At 50.8% G+C, this 20,409-nt stretch overlaps 2 protein-coding genes across 2 annotated transcripts; both read right to left on the bottom strand.

The window, feature by feature from the left end:
* Positions 1 to 3,584: 3,584 nt before the first annotated feature.
* LOC119903246 (fukutin-like) lies at positions 3,585 to 12,888 on the bottom strand. The gene is made up of 6 exons (XM_038719453.1): positions 12,651 to 12,888; positions 11,305 to 11,361; positions 10,988 to 11,188; positions 10,723 to 10,869; positions 3,860 to 3,990; positions 3,585 to 3,762 (listed from the first exon to the last, which is right to left on the bottom strand). The coding sequence occupies exons 1-6, from the start codon at positions 12,750 to 12,752 to the stop codon at positions 3,600 to 3,602; spliced, it is 801 nt and encodes a 266-aa protein (XP_038575381.1). The 5' UTR covers positions 12,753 to 12,888; the 3' UTR covers positions 3,585 to 3,599.
* Positions 12,889 to 17,567: 4,679 nt separating this feature from the next.
* Positions 17,568 to 20,406, bottom strand: LOC119903247 (adenomatous polyposis coli protein-like; the record flags this gene model as incomplete). Its single annotated transcript, XM_038719454.1, has 1 exon — positions 17,568 to 20,406. A coding segment is annotated over one exon (1,950 nt), but the record flags the coding sequence as incomplete, so codon positions are not given.
* Between the last annotated feature and the right edge of the window lie 3 nt (positions 20,407 to 20,409).

Raw genomic sequence — 20,409 nt, 5'->3', positions numbered from 1 at the left:
GTCAGCTCGCTCCTGTACAGTTCTTTATAGAAACTGGCTGCGTGCTTTCTGATCTCAGAGGAATCAGAGACGCAAACTCCGTCTCTGGATCGAATGGAGTGAAAGATCTTTCTCTGCCCGTTTTTCTTCTCCAAACCAAAGAAGAAGTGTGACGGGGCGTCCATCTGTGTGGCGTCCAGGAACCGAGACCTCACCAGAGCCCCCTGAGCTGTCACACCCAGCAGGCTGGCCAAAGCCAACTTTTTAGATTTTAGGGAATCTAAGTGTCCCTGATTTCCTGTGGCCCCTACTAGACCCTGTAGTTCTACCACTTCAATCTCCAGATCCTTCAAAGATCTGATAATGTCCCTGGTGACATTGCGAGTGTACTGCTGACACAGCTGTTTAATCTGGCTTTTTCCAAAGTCCCACCACTGCTGAATACATTTGAAATCAGCCTTAGTTTCTCTGTGAGTGAGCCAGAAAAACTCAAAAACAGACTTAAAGGCTTTGTCATGCAACAGTGCAGTATTAAAATGCCAATAAGCACTGCTCAATCTGACGTTTTTAATAAAAACAGAACAATAAACAAGACAGTGATCAGTAAAACCCACAGGGTTAATAAAACAACCTTTAAAGACATTGATGTGATGCTTGAAACAGTAAAACCGATCTAATCTAGCCTGAGATAAAACATTCTCTTTGCAGTGACTCCATGTGTACTGTCTCTGACTTTTATTAAAGCTCCTCCACACGTCCAGCAGCTCGTGTGTTTCTATGAGCTGTTGTAGGCTCTGTGAGGAGGCCCTCTGTGAGGAGGCCCTCTGTGAGGAGGCCCTCTGTGAGGAGGCTGTGAGGAGGCCCTCTGTGAGGAGGCCCTCTGTGAGGCTCCTGGTGATTCCTGTCCAGCTGTGGATTCTCTGTACAGTTAAAATCACCTCCCAAGAATAAAAACTCATCACTACTGCATTTTCTGACAGTATTGCTTAAAACACTCAGCACGTGCAGCCTTTCCGCAGCATTACATGGGACATAGACATTTATCAGATTCATCTTTATATTCTCATACTGAACTTTAACCTTCAGTAGACAGCCTTCAATAACTTCCTCTACCTCACAAGATGCAGGCAGGAAACCTCTGGAGAAGAAAAGCCCAACCCCTCCACTGCAGCTGGACTGATGGCTCAGAACAACCTGCCCTGGCCACTCTTTCTTCCACTGACTCTCATTTTCAGAGTTACTGTGTGTTTCCTGAACCATCAGTACGTCTAGTTGCTTAAACTCCATGAGTTTAAAAAGGGCAGCTCTCTTTGCGTCGTCCCTCGCTCCATTTAGATTTAAAGTGCCAATTTTAAAGTGACCCATGGAGAGAGAGAAAAATAATAAAGAACACAAAACAAACATTTCAGGAAGAAACAGAAGAGAAGAGGCTGTTTAAACATCATCACCAATAATTTGAGCTTTCACCTTAATGATCAGCTTTCTGAGGCGATATATCTCCTGCTCTGTGAGGCCTTCATCACCAAAACCTCCTGAAGCTCTGGTAAGAGGTTGAGCTGAACTGACAAACAGTTTCAGGTCTGGGAAAAAGTTCTCAACCTTCAACAGCCTGAGACCCTCAGTGTCCTGAAGGAACTTTTGTATTTGAGCTAAAGTGTAGCTGCTGCTCCCCTCCTCTTGTGTGAAATCACTGTTTTCTAATGAGCGTGTTTTTCTGTCTTTCTTTCCTTTGGCAACTTTAGCTCTGCTCTGAACACTTTCTGTGCTCTTTCTCTTCTGTGCGATTTTCATTAGATCCTCATCAGATATATCCTCATCCTCAATAAAGTCAGAACACACTGAAATATTGCTGCTCTGAGAACATTCATTCAGCTGACTGTTATACACCTGTTCACTGTTGTTCTCATTTTCTCCCTGGTCAATGTTCAGTTCTGTTTCTGTGTCTCCCTGTCCGCTTTCTCTTTCTTGCAGTTCAGCATTAGACACACTGGACATGATTTTATTATCAGACAATCTCTCAGCGACTTCCTTGGCCAAGGAACATCTACCGGGATCCTCCAACGCGGCCGCATCAGCCGCAGCTACGCCGGGCACTGCGTCAGGTGCCGCAGTCCCATCGGTACCGGGGGCCCGCCACCGGTATCGGGAGAAAAGGCCGCACCGCCAGTAGTGGGAGCCCCGCCAGGCACCGCGGCAGCTTCCGCAGCCCCACCAGCCGCGCCAGCGGCAGCCGCGCTGGGCACCGCGGCAGCGGCCGACGCCGCGGCAACATTTCCCTGCTCTTTTAAAAGTTTTTCGGGCATGAGCGAATTAGATGGCCCTCTGCACCACAGCCAAAACATTTCATGGTTTCCGAAGTTGCAAACACCATGTAATTAAATCCGTCCACATTGAAATTAAAAGATAAATTAATTTCTGCCGAGTTGTTCTTTAGCACCATGAAAACCTGTCTTCTGTGACAAACAACGTGTTTTAACAATGGAGACTTACAGCCCAGGGACACCATCTTGATGGGGGACATCACCTGTCCATACCTGGATAGCTCTTTTAACAATAACTCATTTTTTAAGAACGGGGGAGCGTTGGAGATGGTAACTTTCCTGGCAGGGTTAACCAGAGGGAGAACCGGGGTAAAAGTATCTTTAATAATTACCCCTTTTTCTACCACATCGTTTACTTTGTCAGTGTGATCTAAAAACACCACAATGGCTCCGTTCATGCGGGAGGCAGACTTAATGCTGCCATAACCCACCAGCTCTCCCACCGCTAAACTCGCCTCCTCCACCGAGCAGCTGACAGCCGCCACCAACTTCACTGCATGTCGGCGTGTCAGCTTCACAAAATCCACTTCCACATCTACAACGGGCCTCCTGCCCAGCCAGGCTGGAAGCAACGCCACCAACAAACACAACCACAAGAGACAAAACTCTCAACTAACACGATATAAAGAGACAAAAGACACACATAAACATATGAAAGTTTGGAAACTAACTCAGGGCAGCGTTCACCACACCACTCACTCACCTTCCACTCAGAGAGAGAGAGAGACAGAGAGACAGAGAGAGAGAGAGACAGACAGAGAGAGAGACAGAGAGAGAGAGACAGAGAGAGACAGAGAGAGAGAGACAGACAGAGAGAGAGAGACACAGAGAGAGAGAGACACAGAGAGAGAGAGAGAGAGACAGAGAGAGAGAGACAGAGAGAGAGAGACAGAGAGAGAGAGAGACAGAGAGAGAGAGAGAGACAGAGAGAGAGAGAGACACAGAGAGAGAGAGAGAGACAGAGAGAGAGACACAGAGAGACAGAGAGAGACACAGAGAGAGACACAGAGAGAGAGAGACACAGAGAAAGAGACAACTCAAGGTCGGCAAACTAGCTCAGCGGCTCAGCGTCTTCATTGCTCCAGAAACATCTAGCAGGTTTATTTCACTGAATGCTTTACCCGGTAGAAGGAAGTGCATCTCCGGCTCTCGGCAGAGACAAATAGAACAAGGTCCTGACCTTTAGCCAGCAGCAGCAGGTCATTCATAAAGTGACTGAAGCTCAACAATTTAGAATAAAATACAGAAAATACATTTTCTAAATTCACGTTTCCTGTGGTTGCCTGCATTTCTCCACTTTCACAATAAAAGCCCGGGGTGCTTTCTGACCTGCAGGAAGTTGCGGGCGTCACGGTAACGGCACTCCAGGAAGCGGGCGTGTCGCTGCTCGGACAGGAAGCGGGAAACATTACGCGGGACTCTAACGTCGAGGCCGTCCAGGACAGTCAGGACCAGCTCCGGCCTGCAGGGGGGGCCACACAGAAGAAAGCTGCTTTATTCTGAAACTTTCCATCTGCAGAGCATACAACAAAAAACAGTTAACAGCTGCTCGAGTTCACCTGTCGTACGCCCCGGCGTGGCGCCCGTAGTCCAGCAGCTTGAAAGGAGCGAAGCTTCGGTCCACGTTGGCTTTGAGGCGTAACGCTCCGTGCCACAGGTAGTTCCCGCTGCGCTCGTACAGGAACACCACCTGGGACAAAATACATTTACTGACGTTCAGCTGACAAACTGACCAACACATTAAGAGGAGCTGAGCCCAGGTCCATTAGCAGACCTCCGTAAACTGTGGGCCAGCCCGAGTCTGCAGAACCTTCTGCATCCTGCGTCCCTCCAGACTAAAACCGCAAATCCAAACACCTAAAATGTTTTGAAAACGCTCCTGACCCTGTTTTGGTTTTAAACTCTGGGGTGGCGTGCTGACACAGACGCTCACGTTTGGCTTCCTGATTGGCTCTCATCAATCAGTCAGAGCAGAAACACGATGCTGCTGACAGAGGATTCACCATGTGGTCTCGAGGTGTTTCTGGTTTACCATGTGGTATAATGACCTGGATACCATATTGTGCCAGACAGATTTTACTTTAACAAGAGAGTATTAAAATACTCCTTTGTCTGTTTTATTATTTATTTAATTATGTATTGATCTGTCACCGGGCCGGACAGGGGGGCAGACACGGGGATGGGGGGGCACAAACAGACAGCACAGAGAAAGGACAACACCTGCAAGACAAGGGGGATGGAAGGTGGGGACAACAGGGAAAAGCTGTGGGAAACACCAATTGCAGAAAGCAACGAAACCTGGAATAGAACAGAGAGGGGGGCTTGGGGAGGAGAAAAACAACAACAACAAACAAACACAAACAAAAAAACAATAAAAATAATAATAATAGTAAAAGACAACCAGCCGAACAGCAGCAATAAAAGCTGACATATTAATGACATATTAAGACAACTAAGAGAACAATGAAAACAAGAAACAGTCACACACACTAAATAAGCAACACAACACAGCCACGAGAGCTGGAATAATAATTAATTTAAATAAGTAACTGAAAGAAAGGCATCAGGAATAATTCTACCAGGGACAACCTAAGTTTGTTTGTGTCTGTGTGCGTGTGGGTGAATGTGTCTGTGTGTGTGTGTGTGTACATGTGTGTACATAAGCCTGTTAAAGAATGTAGTTGTTAGTGAGAGTGGGACGCCACGACTGTAACAGGCAGGCAAGAACCCCAGTAGCCAATAGGGGTGGAAGAAAGAAAAAGAATAAAAAAAAAAAATAAAAAAAACAAAAAAAAAAACAAAGACTCCCAGATGCACTGCGATGCAAACGCAGAATACCCCGACCCAAATGCCAGTTGACAACGTAATGCTGACAGAACGCAAAAAGCATAACCCGCTGAAGAGCAGCGCCCAGACCGACCGCGGCGCGCACACAACATAGACCATTGCTCCCCCCCATCCAGCACCCCACCGCCGTGCAGCAAACAACCATGCCCAGCAGCCCCCCGCGAATCCCGCGTGCGAGGTCGGCAAACGAGAGAGAGCAAACAGAACAACACGACAGCGAAAGCCAGCGGAGAGAAACACCAGCAGCAAGTCCCAGCCCGGCAGCAAACGCGCCGCACAGGTCACCGTGCACCCGCCAATAAAAGTCCGCCGTCCCCCCAACCGCCGGAAGAAACTAAGGCTGCTGGCGCCAGCCGACATCCCCCATGCCCAGCGCGCCCCGCGGCCGCCATGCAACACCAGCCAAACCAGCAACGAGGCAAAATCAGCTAGCTCAGCTGCAGGCCACCAACAACCCACCCATCCATCAAGGGCCGAGAACTCCAGGCACAAACCCAGAACAAACCGGAGCACAGCCCTGCCCCGCACCCACACTGCACATCCCGAATATATACCTCAGTATCCAGAGGGGTCCAACAACTGGCCGACAGAGAAATGGGCAAGCACGGATCCAAGGCCAACGAAGCAAAACAGGCACGCAAACAGGTCCCTCCAAGCCAACGAGGAGATGCCTCCCCCGGACTCCAACGCACAAACTAAACGCCCAGCAGCCATCCAGAGACCCTGCCCAGGGAAAAAGTATAATGCATCAAGATGCATCGACAATCGCCCCACAATCCCACCGCAGCCCACCAAACCGCAATTGGATCAACCCACGCAGAGACCCCCACCCCCAGAAGCCAGGACACCCTGCGACCCCCCAAAGTGCAAAGGACCCCAGACCGCATGTCCAGGGGGAAGCTGTACCCCGCCCCAAGGAAGAACAGCAGAAAGCCGTGCCGGGAAGCTCCCTGCCGCCAGGGAGCGATAACGCGGGAGAACCAGGCCAACGGTCCCCCAGCCCAGCCAGAGGCATCCCTCCCTACAGTGCAGGCAGTGACAGCAGGCCCCGAGGCCGATCTCATCCCCGGACAGGGGCCCAGCCCCCCCCAGTCAAGCACCCCCAAGGAGGAGCACCAAAACCTACCCCAACAACACCGGTCATGCGCCCCAGAGACTCCCGAATGCCCCCACCGTGAGTGAGCTGGCAGGGGGAAGCAGCGGTAGCCTCACCTCTGCCGAAGAGGGCCCAGGCGAGGAGAGGAGACAACGGGCCCCCAGGCCCAGGGACACACCACCCGCCCAGAAATGAGCAAAGGCCACAAGCCCGAGTCCCCAGAACCCTAGGTCAAGGGCAAGCCCCCACGCCAGGGGAGCCCAGACTCCCTGCAGCCCACCCCAGATCAGGCAAGGCTGTCACCAACCCCACAGCACCCCCGACGCCCGGGGCTCCATGGGGTAGGACACGAGGCCAATGAGAATCTCCCCCACTCCTTCCACCCCCCTGCCTGCCTCTGTAAATGTATTGTTTTGTGTTGGATGCATGTCATAGATAGAAGTGTTGTATGGTGGAGTAAAGATAAGGTGTGTAGTAACTAAGGTGCAACTAAAATTGGAGGGTAGTTGTGACACAGGCACCCCACAACTGTCAGGTAGTGGAGCCTCCCATCGTGCCCCTCCCACCCCCAAGCCCTCTGTCTCTAATGTCTAATTAAAATTGAGGGGCAGGCAGTGAGGGAGGAAGAAGTGCGAGGCCGCAATAAAGCAGCCCCACCCCCCAAACGCCCTGCAGGCTGCCCGCGCCCCAGGGTCCTAAGGGTGTATGTTGTGAGACATGACCAAAGGGGGAAAGGTGAAGGAGGTCATAGGGAGGCTAGAAGACCAGATTCCTGACTGGCCCCATCATTTATTCAGTCCCGTCCCCCACCCCCCTAAGCAGGAGGACGCCAGGTCCCTCCCAGCCCAGGGCTTATAGCAAGAGCCCCTCTAGCACCGGCAGCACCCCAGAGTCAGTGACAACCCCGCCCATCCCCAGGACGGGCCCAGCCCCCCAGCGCGCAGACCCGCCCCAGAGGCTCCAAAGCCCCATGCCCCAGACCCCCACACACACCCGAGGCAGGTCAGTGCAGCCCCAACCCAAAGTCCAACAATCCCCCGTCCTCGCTGGGGCCCCTCCGCACCCCCAACCCACCCCGTCAACCCCTTCTTCCCGGTCCCCCTCCCCTCCAACAACCAGTCGCCAGACCCCTCAGAGAACCGAAACGCAATTATCAGGATGCACAGCATGCACACAGGACACAGCCGCACACCAGCCCAGTCCAGGCCCGCACCCGATGCCCCCAACCCCCGACAAGCACGCAAGCCAATAATGACCTACAGATGAGCCAATCAACACTACCCCGCAAAAAATCTAACTAGCGGCACACAACAGCCAAGTAATGTGCTGCCAGCCGGCGCAAACCGCCCCCATCCCCCCCGCAGCCAGAGAGACCACAGACCCCACCCACGGCTACACCGTGACCCACACTGCATGTTCACCACCAGACCGAAACCCACCACAAGCATCCCCCCCCCCACCAACCTCCACTGCCATGCCCGCTGCCCGCCCCCTCCCCCCAACCCGGACCCACACACAGGACACACAGAGAGGCAGCCAAGCACCGAGCGCCACCACATCCGCACAGCGCGCGAGTCAAAATCACCACCCGCGCACCAATACCAACAACCGCGCGACACCCAAGCAGAGTGGCTACCCACCCCGCAGCAGCGGCACGCCGAATACAGGGCAACACCGGTCCCCCGTCAAGCCCGCGCCCTAGGCATCCCGAGCGTCGCACCACCGCCCCCCCCCCCCCTCCGCCAACACCATGCCATCAACCAACATTTAAAAAAAATAAAATAATAATAATAATAATTAGAAAAAGTCCCTCACGCCCGCACCGCAATGCGTCTAAGAATCAACCCACCCCCAGACACACCTACCGGCCGTACAGGACCTACGGTCCACGGTGTAGCGGTGGGTGGGGTCTGTGGTCTCTCTGGCTGCGGGGGGGATGGGGGCGGTTTGCGCCGGCTGGCATCTCTCCTGTGCAGCGCATTACTTGGCTGTTGTGTGCCGCTAGTTAGATTTTTTGCGGGGTAGTGTTGAGGGTCCAGGCAGTACACACCCACCGCCATTAAGTGATAAAGTTGATCAAGGGGGACCAGAGAGATTGGAATTGTGTCAATTTGTTTTTTTTTTTACAGCAGACATTTTCTCCATGCTAATGTGATCTATAAGGTGATTCCAATATTGGGTGATACTTATATTCTTTTTGGCCTTCCAGTTCATGAGGATAGTTTTCTTGGCGATGCATAAGGCAGTGAGAAGCATGTATGATGTGTCAACCTCTATACTAATGTCGTCCCCCAGCACGCAGAGTGATGGGGAAACTGGGACGGGGTAACTTAGCCATATCGATAGGTCTTCACATATCTTCTGCCAGAACTTTTGAACAGGTGTACATTGCCACATAGCATGCATGTAACTATCAGATATGTTACCTGAGCAGTTCCGGCAGATGTTTGACTGCATAAGACCCATTCTGAACATCCTTTGTCCAGTATAGTGTGTTCTATGGAGAGTTTTATACTGTATAAGTTGTAGATTGGGATTTGTAGTCATTCTAAAGGTATTTAAACATATCTGCATCCAAAAGTTTTGGTCTGGACTAATGGATAGATCTGTCTCCCACTTTAAGAATGGGAGAGAGATTGAACTATCTGTTTTTTAACAGTAACATGTATACTTTTGATAACAGTTTTGGAGGCGAGAGTTTAAGAAAGTCTGTTATCATCAAGTCCATTATTTTATCCTTAAATCTAGCCTGAATTATGGATTTAAACTGAAATTCCAGAAATCTATTATGGCTAATTCCATATTGTGCCACTAGATCCTGGAATGGAGTAAAGTTACTGCCTTGCATTACATGCTCTAGATGTCTTATCCCTTTGTCATACCACAGTGGGGAATTTAGTGTTTTCTTATTTTGCGGGATGTCAGGATTATTCCAGATTGGGGTAAATCTGCATGGGATAGGTGAAGACCCAGATATTTTGAGAAGTTCCCACCAAGCTCCCAAGGAAGTGCTTATGTTAATGCTTTTAAAGCAGGTATGACGTTTGATGCTGGAACTGATGAATGGCATATCGGAAATTTTAATTTCATTACAGAAGGTTTGTTCTATGTCCATCCATGAGTGGTCTAGGGGGCTCTGATTGATCCATTTTGAGATATATTGTAGTCTATTGGACAGGAAGTAATGATAAAAATTTGGCAGTTCTAAACCACCACAGTCTTTTGCTTTTTGCATAGTTTTTAGACTGATTCGTGGGGGTTTATTTTTCCACAAACATTTTGAGATGTTTGAGTCCAGTGATTTAAACCAGACAGCAGAGGGTTTGGTGGGTAACATTGAAAACAGGTAATTGATTTTAGGTAGGACCATCATTTTTATGGTGGAGACTCTTCCCATGAGTGATATAGGTAATGATGTCCACCGTACAAGGTCATCCTCTATAGATTTAAGTAAAGGCGTATAGTTTAGCCATGTCAGTTCTGACAGCCTGGAGGAAATATTGACACCCAGATATTTAATATTCCCAGACTTTAGCGGTGTGGTAGATATACTCTGGAAATCACACTTTACAGGTAAAACTATGGATTTACTCCAGTTAATGGAGTAGTCTGAGATGGATGAGAATTTATCTATAAGTGTGATTGTCTCAGAAAGAGAAGTTTGTGAGTTTAGGAGAAAAAGTAATACATCATCTGCATAAAGGCTTATCTTGTGGTGTGGTTCTATAAAAATAGCAAATAGCGAGGGAGAGAGTGGGCAACCCTGCCTGGTACCCCTCTGGAGACTAAAGCATGGAGAAGTATGATCATTTGTTTTGACAGAAGCTCTTGGGGAACTGTATAAGATTTTAATCCAATCTATGAAAGAGTTTCCAAATCCAAATTTATATAAAGTAGCGAATAGAAATTTCCAATTTACTCTGTCAAATGCTTTCTCTGCATCTAAAGAAACAACTATAGTTTCCAGGTTATGAATAGTGGCATAGTCTATTATGTTAAGTAGCATGCGTGTATTGTTGGTGGAGTGCCTGCCCTTAATAAATCCTGTTTGGTCAGAGTGTATTATACCAGGAGTGACCTTCTCTAGCCTTCTTGCTAGGGTTTTGCAGATGATTTTAAGATCTGCGTTAATAAGTGATATCGGGTGATAACTGGACGGGAGTGTGGGGTCTTTGTCTGGTTTAAGGAGCAGGCTGATATTAGCAGAATTCATTGTTGGAGGCAACATGCAAGTACCCCTAATTTGCATAACCATCCTATAGAATGTGGGCGCAAGCATTTCCCAGAATTCTTTATAGAGTTCAGCAGGAAAACCATCTGGCCCAGGGGCTTTATTATTCGGCATATGTAAGAGAGCTTCCTGGAGTTCAGCCATTGAAACAGGTGAATCCAGGTGAAACCATGTTTCTGGTCTACCATGTGGTCTCGAGGTGTATCTGGTTCACCATGTGGTTTCTAGGTGTTTGTGGCCCCGCCCACCTGGATGATGTAACCGTTGAGGCGAAGCAGGAGGTGCAGGGGGATCTCCTCTCCTGATAGGGTCTCCAGACTGGCCAGTCGCGGGTCGTCTCCTCGCAGCTCCAGCAGCTCGAAGCCCTTCTGCTCAGTAGCCAATAGGAAGCCGGGCTGACGACCAAAAACAACATTTTACTGTAAAGAGGCGGTTTCACATCCAAACACGTTATATTATTTTACCAATAGAATAACAGCAGCAGGGTCAAATAAACCACCAATGGACACTCACGTCATACTTCCACAGGTTGGCGTACAGGGCGAAGGACGTGACTGGACGTCCGGTGCACAGGAAGCTGCAGTGCGGCTCACGCACCAGCCTGTCGCGCTGCCGCAAAGCATCCTGGGAGAGTAGCGTCAGTGCGGCCGTGTCGGCAAGGAACAGTGGCAGCCCGTAGCGCTGAGCCAACCCCAGAAACCTCTTCACGGTTTGCTGCAGAAACCAGAGCGCTTACTATGGTGACGCTTACTATGGTGACGCACACGATGGACGCGTCCACATCACTAACAGAGATGCTAACAGAGAGGCTAACATTAGCGCTGACTCACCCATTGGAGGTCACTGGCGGTCAGGTGACCTGTACGGCTCAGGATGTGAGGGCCAGGCTGCAGGAGAAAGGCATGTTGGGAAATGAAGACTAAACTCTGGTGACATTATTTTAAAAAGTAAAGGTGATAAAATGCTACGCTAACAGCCACCGCGTCGTGACATTCATTCCATCCTGGTTCAGCCTCCTGATCGGTGGGCGGAGTTATGACCATCACGTAACTCCAACGAACCGAGCGGTATCATTTTGTCTGAAGTTCATGTAACGTGACCCAGCCTGCCTGTGTTTACAGAGACAGCGAGTGCTCATCGCTCACAGCTCCAGGGCTGCTCAGGACCACAGACTGTAGCTCAGGTCTGGGCTCGTCTCCTCCAGCAGCTACATTCCCAGACGGCTCTAAGGAGGTGTTGTGACGATACATGCTGACCGGTCTACCTCGTGTGTTCTCTCTTAAAGGTGTAACGTCTTCTGACCACCACGTATCAGATAAAGCTCCATGTGAAGCAGAGGGGAGCTGAAATACTTTATTAGGCCATCTTTATTTAAGATTTCAGGGGCAGCGCATTCTGACGATGAGATTTTTATATTGCTGACGATCACCGTCTGACGCCCGACAGAGACCACGCCTGTAGCACCTCTCTTTAGCTAGCGGGAATCGACAGATCGGAGGTCCGACCGTGTCAGCAGAGCAGTAACGCAGGGCAACGCACAGCTGCTATCAGATAACGATTTCATTCTGGTAATATTACGACTTCTTTCTCAAAATATTATTCTGCAAATGTCAGAGCACTCGGATCTGCGGGAGAGACTGAGCAGAAACTCAGGCGCTCCCGGCGTTCCTCACTGAATTCAAACTACTGAAGGTGAAACTTCAAAGCCTCAGACACGCCGGATTAAAGCAGCTGATCCGACAGCCGGAGGGTTTCCTTTTACAGAAATAAAGACGTTTCCTCAGTAAAGCCCAAAATTCACCAGAACGCAGGAAACTAAAGCCGACGACACACGGAACAACTTTTGGAGCAGCGTCAGTGGTTACGAGTAAGGAGCACTACCGTCATCCCCTTCCGCCGCCGCAGCACCTTCAAAGCCCCCCGTTAACATCGTCACCGTTAAATGTGTTGACACGTGATGAAAATGTGGCTCGATGGTTTACGGAAAAAGCAGACAGCATGGCGAGGAGATGAGACGGCTGATGAGGTCACTAACTGATGCTTTATGGGGGGGGCGGGCTGAGCCCCCCATGCTGGGGGGGGTCTGGAAACGCCCCTGGTCCGGGACCTGGTGGGGTCTGGTTTATTGATTCTTCCTTGTTACTGGTCACCTGATTAGCAGAACACGGTGTCTCACCTTGCTGACGTACTTCCGGTAGTAGTAGAGCTGGAACAGCAGGAACACGGAGCTGCTGAGGATCAGCAGCAACAACACGGCCGTCCGGTTCACGCGAGGCATCCGGGAACACTGCGCATGACGTCTAAACGGACGCTCTCTGCTCGGGACTAACGGCGACAACACCGGGCGACGGCGCGAAGAACACGGAGCCGCGCGCGGCCTCACGGACAGCCGCCATCTTTAAAAGGACCAGCGCTTCCTGCCGGGACCTTCACAATAAAAGCCCGCAGCAAAGCTTTTGTTCTTTCTTTTTTTTCCTCGACGTTTTGCTGAAATCAAAAACAAGCTAATAATAATAATAAGATAAAGATAATTAAACCAACGTTTGACCCAAACAGGGCGAGGAACAAATAAATAATAAATTAATTACATTTATTCATTTAGCTGACGCTTTTATCCAAAGCGACTTACAATTAATTAATAATTACAAAGTATATTTGGATAAAAGCGTGAAAAATATAAATGTTAATGTTAATCACACTAAAATACTGCCATGCTGTTTTGTAACAGAATAAAATGAATAGGAAAATGATTGTCTTTAGTTTATATAAAATTACGTACGTCTCATAATTAGTAGTTATTCTATAACTATAAACTTTTGGTTTTTTTTTTTAAATCTCACCAACACATTTTTATATCTGTGAAAATAAATCAGCCTAAATATTGTAAAATGTTTTGCACATCCTAAACTGTAATTTAAACAAGAGACATATTGTACATATGTTTTATTATTCTTTTACATATTTTATTCTTCTCATTTGCGTGCATCCTCCATCCTGTGACCCAGATCGATCCCGGCGGCCGTCAGGAGGCTTACTGAAGCAAAGTTCATTACTAATTAATTTCAGTTCTTTCAGAAGATTTAAACTTTGTCTGCTTTATTTTTTAAGAGTTCTGTTGAGGTGCAGCAGTGCTTCAGAGCTGCTGCAGCTCTAATCGTCGGTCGCTCTAACCAACACGCAAGCGCACTGCATTTTCCTGCCTTTATAACACTGCTGTGTTTACACAGTTGTTGCAGCTGATTATACACACACACGTATAAATATACACAGTGTGTGTGTGTGTAAATCTAAGTGGTGTGCTGCATGTCTGCTCCCTGCAGCCCTGCCAACATTAATAATGCTGTTCTACAGTCTCATTTTTATTGAGTCACTGAACTGAACCAGGAACTCAAATATAAATTATAAATGAATCGAGTTAAAATGTCGGTTGGATCTGATGAGCGGCTTCCTGTGCAGTCCTTCAAAATAAAAGCCGATGGTGATTCTCCGTCTTCTTCCCCGTCGTTCGGTTTTACATCAGCAGCGTACCGAAAAGCTGTTCCCTTCATTTCTACCACTAAAGGAAGATCACAGATCAGTGACCCCCAGGGGTCCCCAACTATAGAAGAAGGTGGGATTATTTTGGTCCCACCTTTAACTTTATTCAATCATTGCGCCGTCATCATCCCAATTAAACATCTGAACTATCAGATGGGGGCCCGGGCCCTGATGTTGGTCAGTTTAGGGGCTCTGATGTTGGTCTGATGTCGGTCGGTTCAGGGGCTCTGATGTTGGTCAGTTCAGGGGCTCTGATGTTGGTCTGATGTTGATCAGTTCAGGGGCTCTGATGTTGGTCTGATGTTGGTCAGTTCAGGGGCTCTGATGTTGGTCTGATGTTGATCAGTTCAGGGGCTCTGATGTTGGTCTGATGTTGGTCAGTTTAGGGGCTCTGATGTTGGTCTGATGTCGGTCGGTTCAGGGGCTCTGATGTTGGTCTGATGTTGATCAGTTCAGGGGCTCTGATGTTGGTCTGATGTTGATCAGTTCAGGGGCTCTGATGTTGGTCAGTTCAGGGGCTCTGATGTTGATCAGTTCAGGGGCTCTGATGTTGGTCTGATGTTGGTCAGTTCAGGGGCTCTGATGTTGGTCAGTTCAGGGGCTCTGATGTTGGTCTGATGTTGATCAGTTCAGGGGCTCTGATGTTGGTCTGATGTTGATCAGTTCAGGGGCTCTGATGTTGGTCTGATGTTGATCAGTTCAGGGGCTCTGATGTTGGTCTGATGTTGATCAGTTCAGGGGCTCTGATGTTGGTCTGATGTTGATCAGTTCAGGGGCTCTGATGTTGGTCAGTTCAGGGGCTCTGATGTTGATCAGTTCAGGGGCTCTGATGTTGGTCTGATGTTGGTCAGTTCAGGGGCTCTGATGTTGGTCAGTTCAGGGGCTCTGATGTTGGTCTGATGTTGATCAGTTCAGGGGCTCTGATGTTGGTCTGATGTTGGTCAGTTCAGGGGCTCTGATGTTGGTCAGTTCAGGGGCTCTGATGTTGGTCTGATGTTGGTCAGTTCAGGGGCTCTGATGTTGGTCAGTTCAGGGGCTCTGATGTTGGTCTGATGTTGATCAGTTCAGGGGCTCTGATGTTGGTCAGTTCAGGGGCTCTGATGTTGGTCTGATGTTGGTCAGTTCAGGGGCTCTGATGCTGGTCAGTTCAGGGGCTCTGATGCTGGTCTGATGTTGATCAGTTCAGGGGCTCTGATGTTGGTCTGATGTTGATCAGTTCAGGGGCTCTGATGTTGGTCAGTTCAGGGGCTCTGATGTTGGTCTGATGTTGGTCAGTTCAGGGGCTCTGATGTTGGTCAGTTTAGGGGCTCTGATGTTGGTCTGATGTTGGTCAGTTCAGGGGCTCTGATGTTGGTCTGATGTTGGTCAGTTCAGGGGCTCTGATGTTGGTCTGATGTTGGTCAGTTCAGGGGCTCTGATGTTGGTCAGATGTTGGTCAGTTCAGGGGCTCTAATGTTGGTCAGTTCAGGGGCTCTGATGTTGGTCTGATGTTGATCAGTTCAGGGGCTCTGATGTTGGTCAGTTCAGGGGCTCTGATGTTGGTCTGATGTTGGTCAGTTCAGGGGCTCTGATGCTGGTCAGTTCAGGGGCTCTGATGCTGGTCAGTTCAGGGGCTCTGATGCTGGTCTGATGTTGGTCAGTTCAGGGGCTCTGATGTTGGTCAGTTCAGGGGCTCTGATGTTGGTCTGATGTTGGTCAGTTCAGGGGCTCTGATGTTGGTCAGATGTTGGTCAGTTCAGGGGCTCTAATGTTGGTCAGTTCAGGGGCTCTGATGTTGGTCAGTTTAGGGGCTCTGATGTTGGTCTGATGTTGGTCAGTTCAGGGGCTCTGATGTTGGTCTGATGTTGGTCAGTTCAGGGGCTCTGATGTTGGTCAGATGTTGGTCAGTTCAGGGGCTCTAATGTTGGTCAGTTCAGGGGCTCTGATGTTGGTCTGATGTTGATCAGTTCAGGGGCTCTGATGTTGGTCAGTTCAGGGGCTCTGATGTTGGTCTGATGTTGGTCAGTTCAGGGGCTCTGATGCTGGTCAGTTCAGGGGCTCTGATGCTGGTCTGATGTTGGTCAGTTCAGGGGCTCTGATGTTGGTCAGTTCAGGGGCTCTGATGTTGGTCTGATGTTGGTCAGTTCAGGGGCTCTGATGTTGGTCAGATGTTGGTCAGTTCAGGGGCTCTAATGTTGGTCAGTTCAGGGGCTCTGATGTTGGTCTGATGTTGGTCAGTTTAGGGGCCCTGGTGTTGGTCGGTTTAGGGGCTCTGATGTTGGTCTGATGTTGGTCTGATGTTGGTCGGTTTAGGGGCTCTGATGTTGGTCGGTTTAGGGGCTCTGATGTTGGTCTGATGTTGGTCAGTTTAGGGGCTCTGATGTTGGTCTGATGTTGGTCAGTTTAGGGGCTCTGATGTTGGTCGGTTTAGGGGCTCTGATGTTGGTCTGATGTTGGTCAGTTTAGGGGCTCTGATGTTGGTCTGATGTTGGTCAGTTTAGGGGCTCTGATGTTGGTCTGATGTTGGTCGGTTTAGGGGCTCTGATGTTGGTCGGTTTAGGGGCTCTGATGTTGGTCGGTTTAGGGGCTCTGATGTTGGTCTGATGTTGGTCGGTTTAGGGGCTCTGATGTTGGTCTGATGTTGGTCGGTTTAGGGGCTCTGATGTTGGTCAGTTCAGGGGCTCTGATGTTGGTCAGTTCAGGGGCTCTGATGTTGGTCTGATGTTGGTCAGTTCAGGGGCTCTGATGTTGGTCTGATGTTGGTCAGTTCAGGGGCTCTGATGTTGGTCAGTTCAGGGGCTCTGATGTTGGTCTGATGTTGGTCAGTTCAGGGGCTCTGATGTTGGTCAGTTCAGGGGCTCTGATGTTGGTCAGTTCAGGGGCTCTGATGTTGGTCAGTTCAGGGGCTCTGATGTTGGTCTGATGTTGGTCAGTTCAGGGGCTCTGATGTTGGTCTGATGTTGGTCAGTTCAGGGGCTCTAATGTTGGTCAGTTCAGGGACTCTGATGTTGGTCTGATGTTGGTCAGTTCAGGGGCTCTAATGTTGGTCAGTTCAGGGGCCCATCAGCAGATGAAGGGTTTTAAGGAGTCTCATTTTAAAGTTTAGTCTGAATATGAGAATTAATTTTAAAGTCAGACTTCTGTCGCCTGCAGATGTTTCCTTACTGAACGCTCACCTGTGGAACTGGCTTCCTCTGAGCGCAACAGAGCAGAAAGTTCAAAGAAAAGGAACCAGAGGTCCCAACTTTACCCCCCACCCCCAGCTTCTGTTTCCATCGCTTTGAGCAGACACATGAACTTCACTTCTGTGACGTCAGCTCACCTGCTGATCAGCAACTCCTCCCGTCGGCCAATGAGGAACGAGCGACACTACATCTTGGAATAAAACTTTCCTGCCTCCAACAGTCCCACGACCATCGGGGACTTTGCTGACACGCCCTTAAAAAAGGTGAACTTTAAACTGTTTAACTTGGCAGCGTTCAGGGGCCCGAGCCTCCATCATATCTCAACCTAAACAACGTCCCTTTCTGTCCCTTCAGGGCCTCCGTACGGCGCCAAAACAACCTCTCCGAGCCCGTTTGCAGCTAAAATGTTTTATTGTTGTCTTATGTTAAACATTGTTTCCTCCAGCATCAACAGAAAAACAGTTACAGAAACGTTTTGGCAGAAATCTTTTAAATTATGTGCTTCAAAGTTAAAAGGTTTTACAGCAATAACTTACGTTTTACAGTGTTATTTGTTGCCAAGGCGACACAGAGCGGGAAGTTTTCAGCCAACCACAATCCTCAAATTTCACCAGGAAGTTCAGGGACAAAGTGTTTCAGACGTTTTACAGTTCGGCGGCAGCAAACTTCCCTCTCTGGAAAGAAGCAGTGTGTGAGTGAGGTTCAGAAAAACTGGTTTCTACTCTGACCGCGTCCGGGGCCGGGACCAGGGTCCAGAGTCTGGGACCAGGACCGGGGACCAGGGTCCGAGACCGGGACCAGAGTTCGGGTCCCAGAGTCCGGGACCAGGAGAAATGATCGCAGGTCGTCTGCAAGAGAAAAAAGCTTTCCAGAACCAAACTCATCAAAAAACATGAAACGTTCTGAAGGAGCAGAATCAGCTCCGACGCTACAGCTAACATCATCATCATCGTCGTCATCATCATCGTCACGGTGAAGGTAGGGGGCGGGGCCATGCAGGGACACAGGCAGAGGGGGCGGAGCTAAGCGCTACACATTTTAGTGGTATAAAAACATAAAAACTTTATGTGTAAGTTTCTCATCCAGTAAAGAAGCTTGACTGACAGGTGAGAGGAGCCAATGAGGGCAGAGGAGGGAGCTGAGGGGGCGGGGCTAGCACTTAAATACAGACTCACTTCCTGTACAGTTCACAAACACGTCCGGGTGTTTCTCAGTATTTACACTGCCACCACCGTGGCCGCCTTTTTGTGTCTTTTTCCAGATTCTTCTTCTGGTTTCCTCTCACACTGACGTCACGATGTACGAGCCGCGTTCACCGCCGGTGCCGCCACCGCTGCCGCCACTGTTGCCGCCACCTTCTCCGCCCTTTGGTTCCCGTTTCTTGGTGACGGGCGTGGGGATGAGTGAAGGCCGTGTTGGGGTCGTTGATGATGATGTTGTGGCAGTTGGCGTTGCAGTGGTGGTGTTTTCAGCGTTGTTCTTCCTCGGGCTCGGCGTGTAGTTGAAGGGGCTGACTCGGGCCGCCACGGCGCCGCTGCGCTGCTGACTGCGCTGCGGCTGCTGCTGGCGTTCAGGCGGCGGCGTGTCGTCGAGGCTCTCACAGCTACGCCGCAGGTTGAGGTTGGAGGAGGAGGAAGAGGAGGAGGAGGGTATCTTGGAGGAGGCGGGGCTGTCAATGACGGGCGGGGCGTTGGCGGCGGTGGGAGAGCGGGCTGAACAGGAAGAGGATGAGCGCGGGTTGTTGACGGGACAATCCTCCAGACGAACCCACACGTCTTCTGATTTGTCGGTGAAGCTCCGCCCCGCTGATGAGTCAGCGCTGCCGTTCTTCGCCTTTCTCCACGTTCCCTTCGACCTCACGCCGTTCTCCTCCTCGCTCCGCCCCTTCTCGCTAGACTCCGACGACGCCGACAGCACAGACGACGAGCTTCCTGTCCTCTTCCACGTCCCCACACGCGGCAGTGATGTCGAGTGTTTACCGCCACTCCCCCCTCCACCCCCGCCGCTGTTTTCGCGCTTCCAGGTGCCAGTGCGGCTGAAGCGCGATGATGTCACTTCCTGTGGGCGTGACGGGCTCTCAGACTGGGAGCGGTTGACGTCGTGTCTCCTCGTTGTTGGTGGTAGCGGTGTGTCGGGGCTGGACGGGGACTCCAACGCTGCCGCCGCCGCAGACTCCTCCAGCTTCCTCTTCAGCGTCGGGCTCGGCGCCTCTTTGATGAAGGTCGACTGACGGACGAGCGCCGGCTTCTCAGGCTCCGCCTTTGGCTTCTTCGCCACCACGGAGCTGCTGACTCTCGATGCAGACTCGCTCCTCGGGATGCCGCCGCTCCTCGCCGCCCCGCTCTGCTTGGCCGGTCTGGAGGGCACCGACGATGAGGATGATGCACTTCCAGGAGACGCCGTACGCGGCAACTGTGACAGCTTCCCTCCTTTCTGACTGGCTGCGGAGGAGGAGCGAGACGGCGTGGAGTCCCGAGAGGACCCGCCTCCTCTGTCGGCGCCCTCGCTGCTTCCTGGAGGTTTGGCCGCAGGTGCTGCTCTGGGTTTACTGCGGCCCCGGGCTGCAGGCTCCGCCCTCGGCTTGCCTGTGATCAGACTCCTGTACACCTTCTTCCCGCCTCTCACCGCCTTCGCAGCCTCCTCCTCCTCTTCCTCCTCCTTCTTCTTCTTGGCCTCCAGCGTGGTGCGTTCCCCGCCCTTCAGGATCCTCGCCCCTCGCTTCACCGCCTCCTCCCCCTCTTCCTCTTCTGCGTTGTTATTGGTCGTCGGCAGGCGGAACGGCGAGCCCACGGACTTCAGGGACAGGACGGAGTCAGAGTCTGATGACGGCTGGCGGGAGAGCGACGAGGCGGCGGCGGCGTTCAGGCTGCTGACGATGGAGTTAGCGCCTTCCTGGATCGCCTTCCAATCAAAGGACTCAGAGTCAGGGGAGGCGGGGCTTCTCGGAGCCTCTGAAGGCTCTTCCTCAGCCAGAATGCTGTCGTTGACTTTGGGAACAGGAAGTGGCGTGGCGACAGCGGTGGGGATGGTGGCGGCAGCGGCGGCTTTCTTCTTCTTCTTGGGCATGGCGGAGCTGATGCACTCCTGCAGCAGGTCGTCCTCAGAGTCGATGCTCAACGAGCTGAGCGACGAGTTCCTGGAGAAGCAGACGGGCGTGTCCTCCACGTGGAACGCTTTGGGGGCGTAGCCGCTCGCCACAGAGGGGCGGGGCTTCGCCTCTGCCTGAGGGGGAGA

Source organism: Micropterus salmoides, unplaced genomic scaffold (genome assembly GCF_014851395.1).
Source record: "Micropterus salmoides isolate LMB-PRFRI ecotype aquatic unplaced genomic scaffold, ASM1485139v1 Ms_hic_scaffold_1412, whole genome shotgun sequence".
In the NCBI taxonomy this organism is placed as follows: domain Eukaryota; kingdom Metazoa; phylum Chordata; class Actinopteri; order Centrarchiformes; family Centrarchidae; genus Micropterus; species Micropterus salmoides.
Note: the sequence above shows the minus strand (reverse complement) of the source record. Positions and strands in the feature narration are given on the sequence as shown.

Bases quoted from the DNA above. Each gene is read 5' to 3' on its own strand.
- LOC119903246 (XM_038719453.1), bottom strand. From the start codon at position 12,752: ATGCCTCGCGTGAACCGGACGGCCGTGTTGTTGCTGCTGATCCTCAGC. The intron at 10,870-10,987 runs GTGAGTGTCCAT...TTTGGTCGTCAG, and splicing joins CCAACCTGTGGAAGTATGAC to CCCGGCTTCCTATTGGCTAC. The intron at 3,763-3,859 runs GTGAACTCGAGC...CCCCCCCTGCAG, and splicing joins CACGCCGGGGCGTACGACAG to GCCGGAGCTGGTCCTGACTG.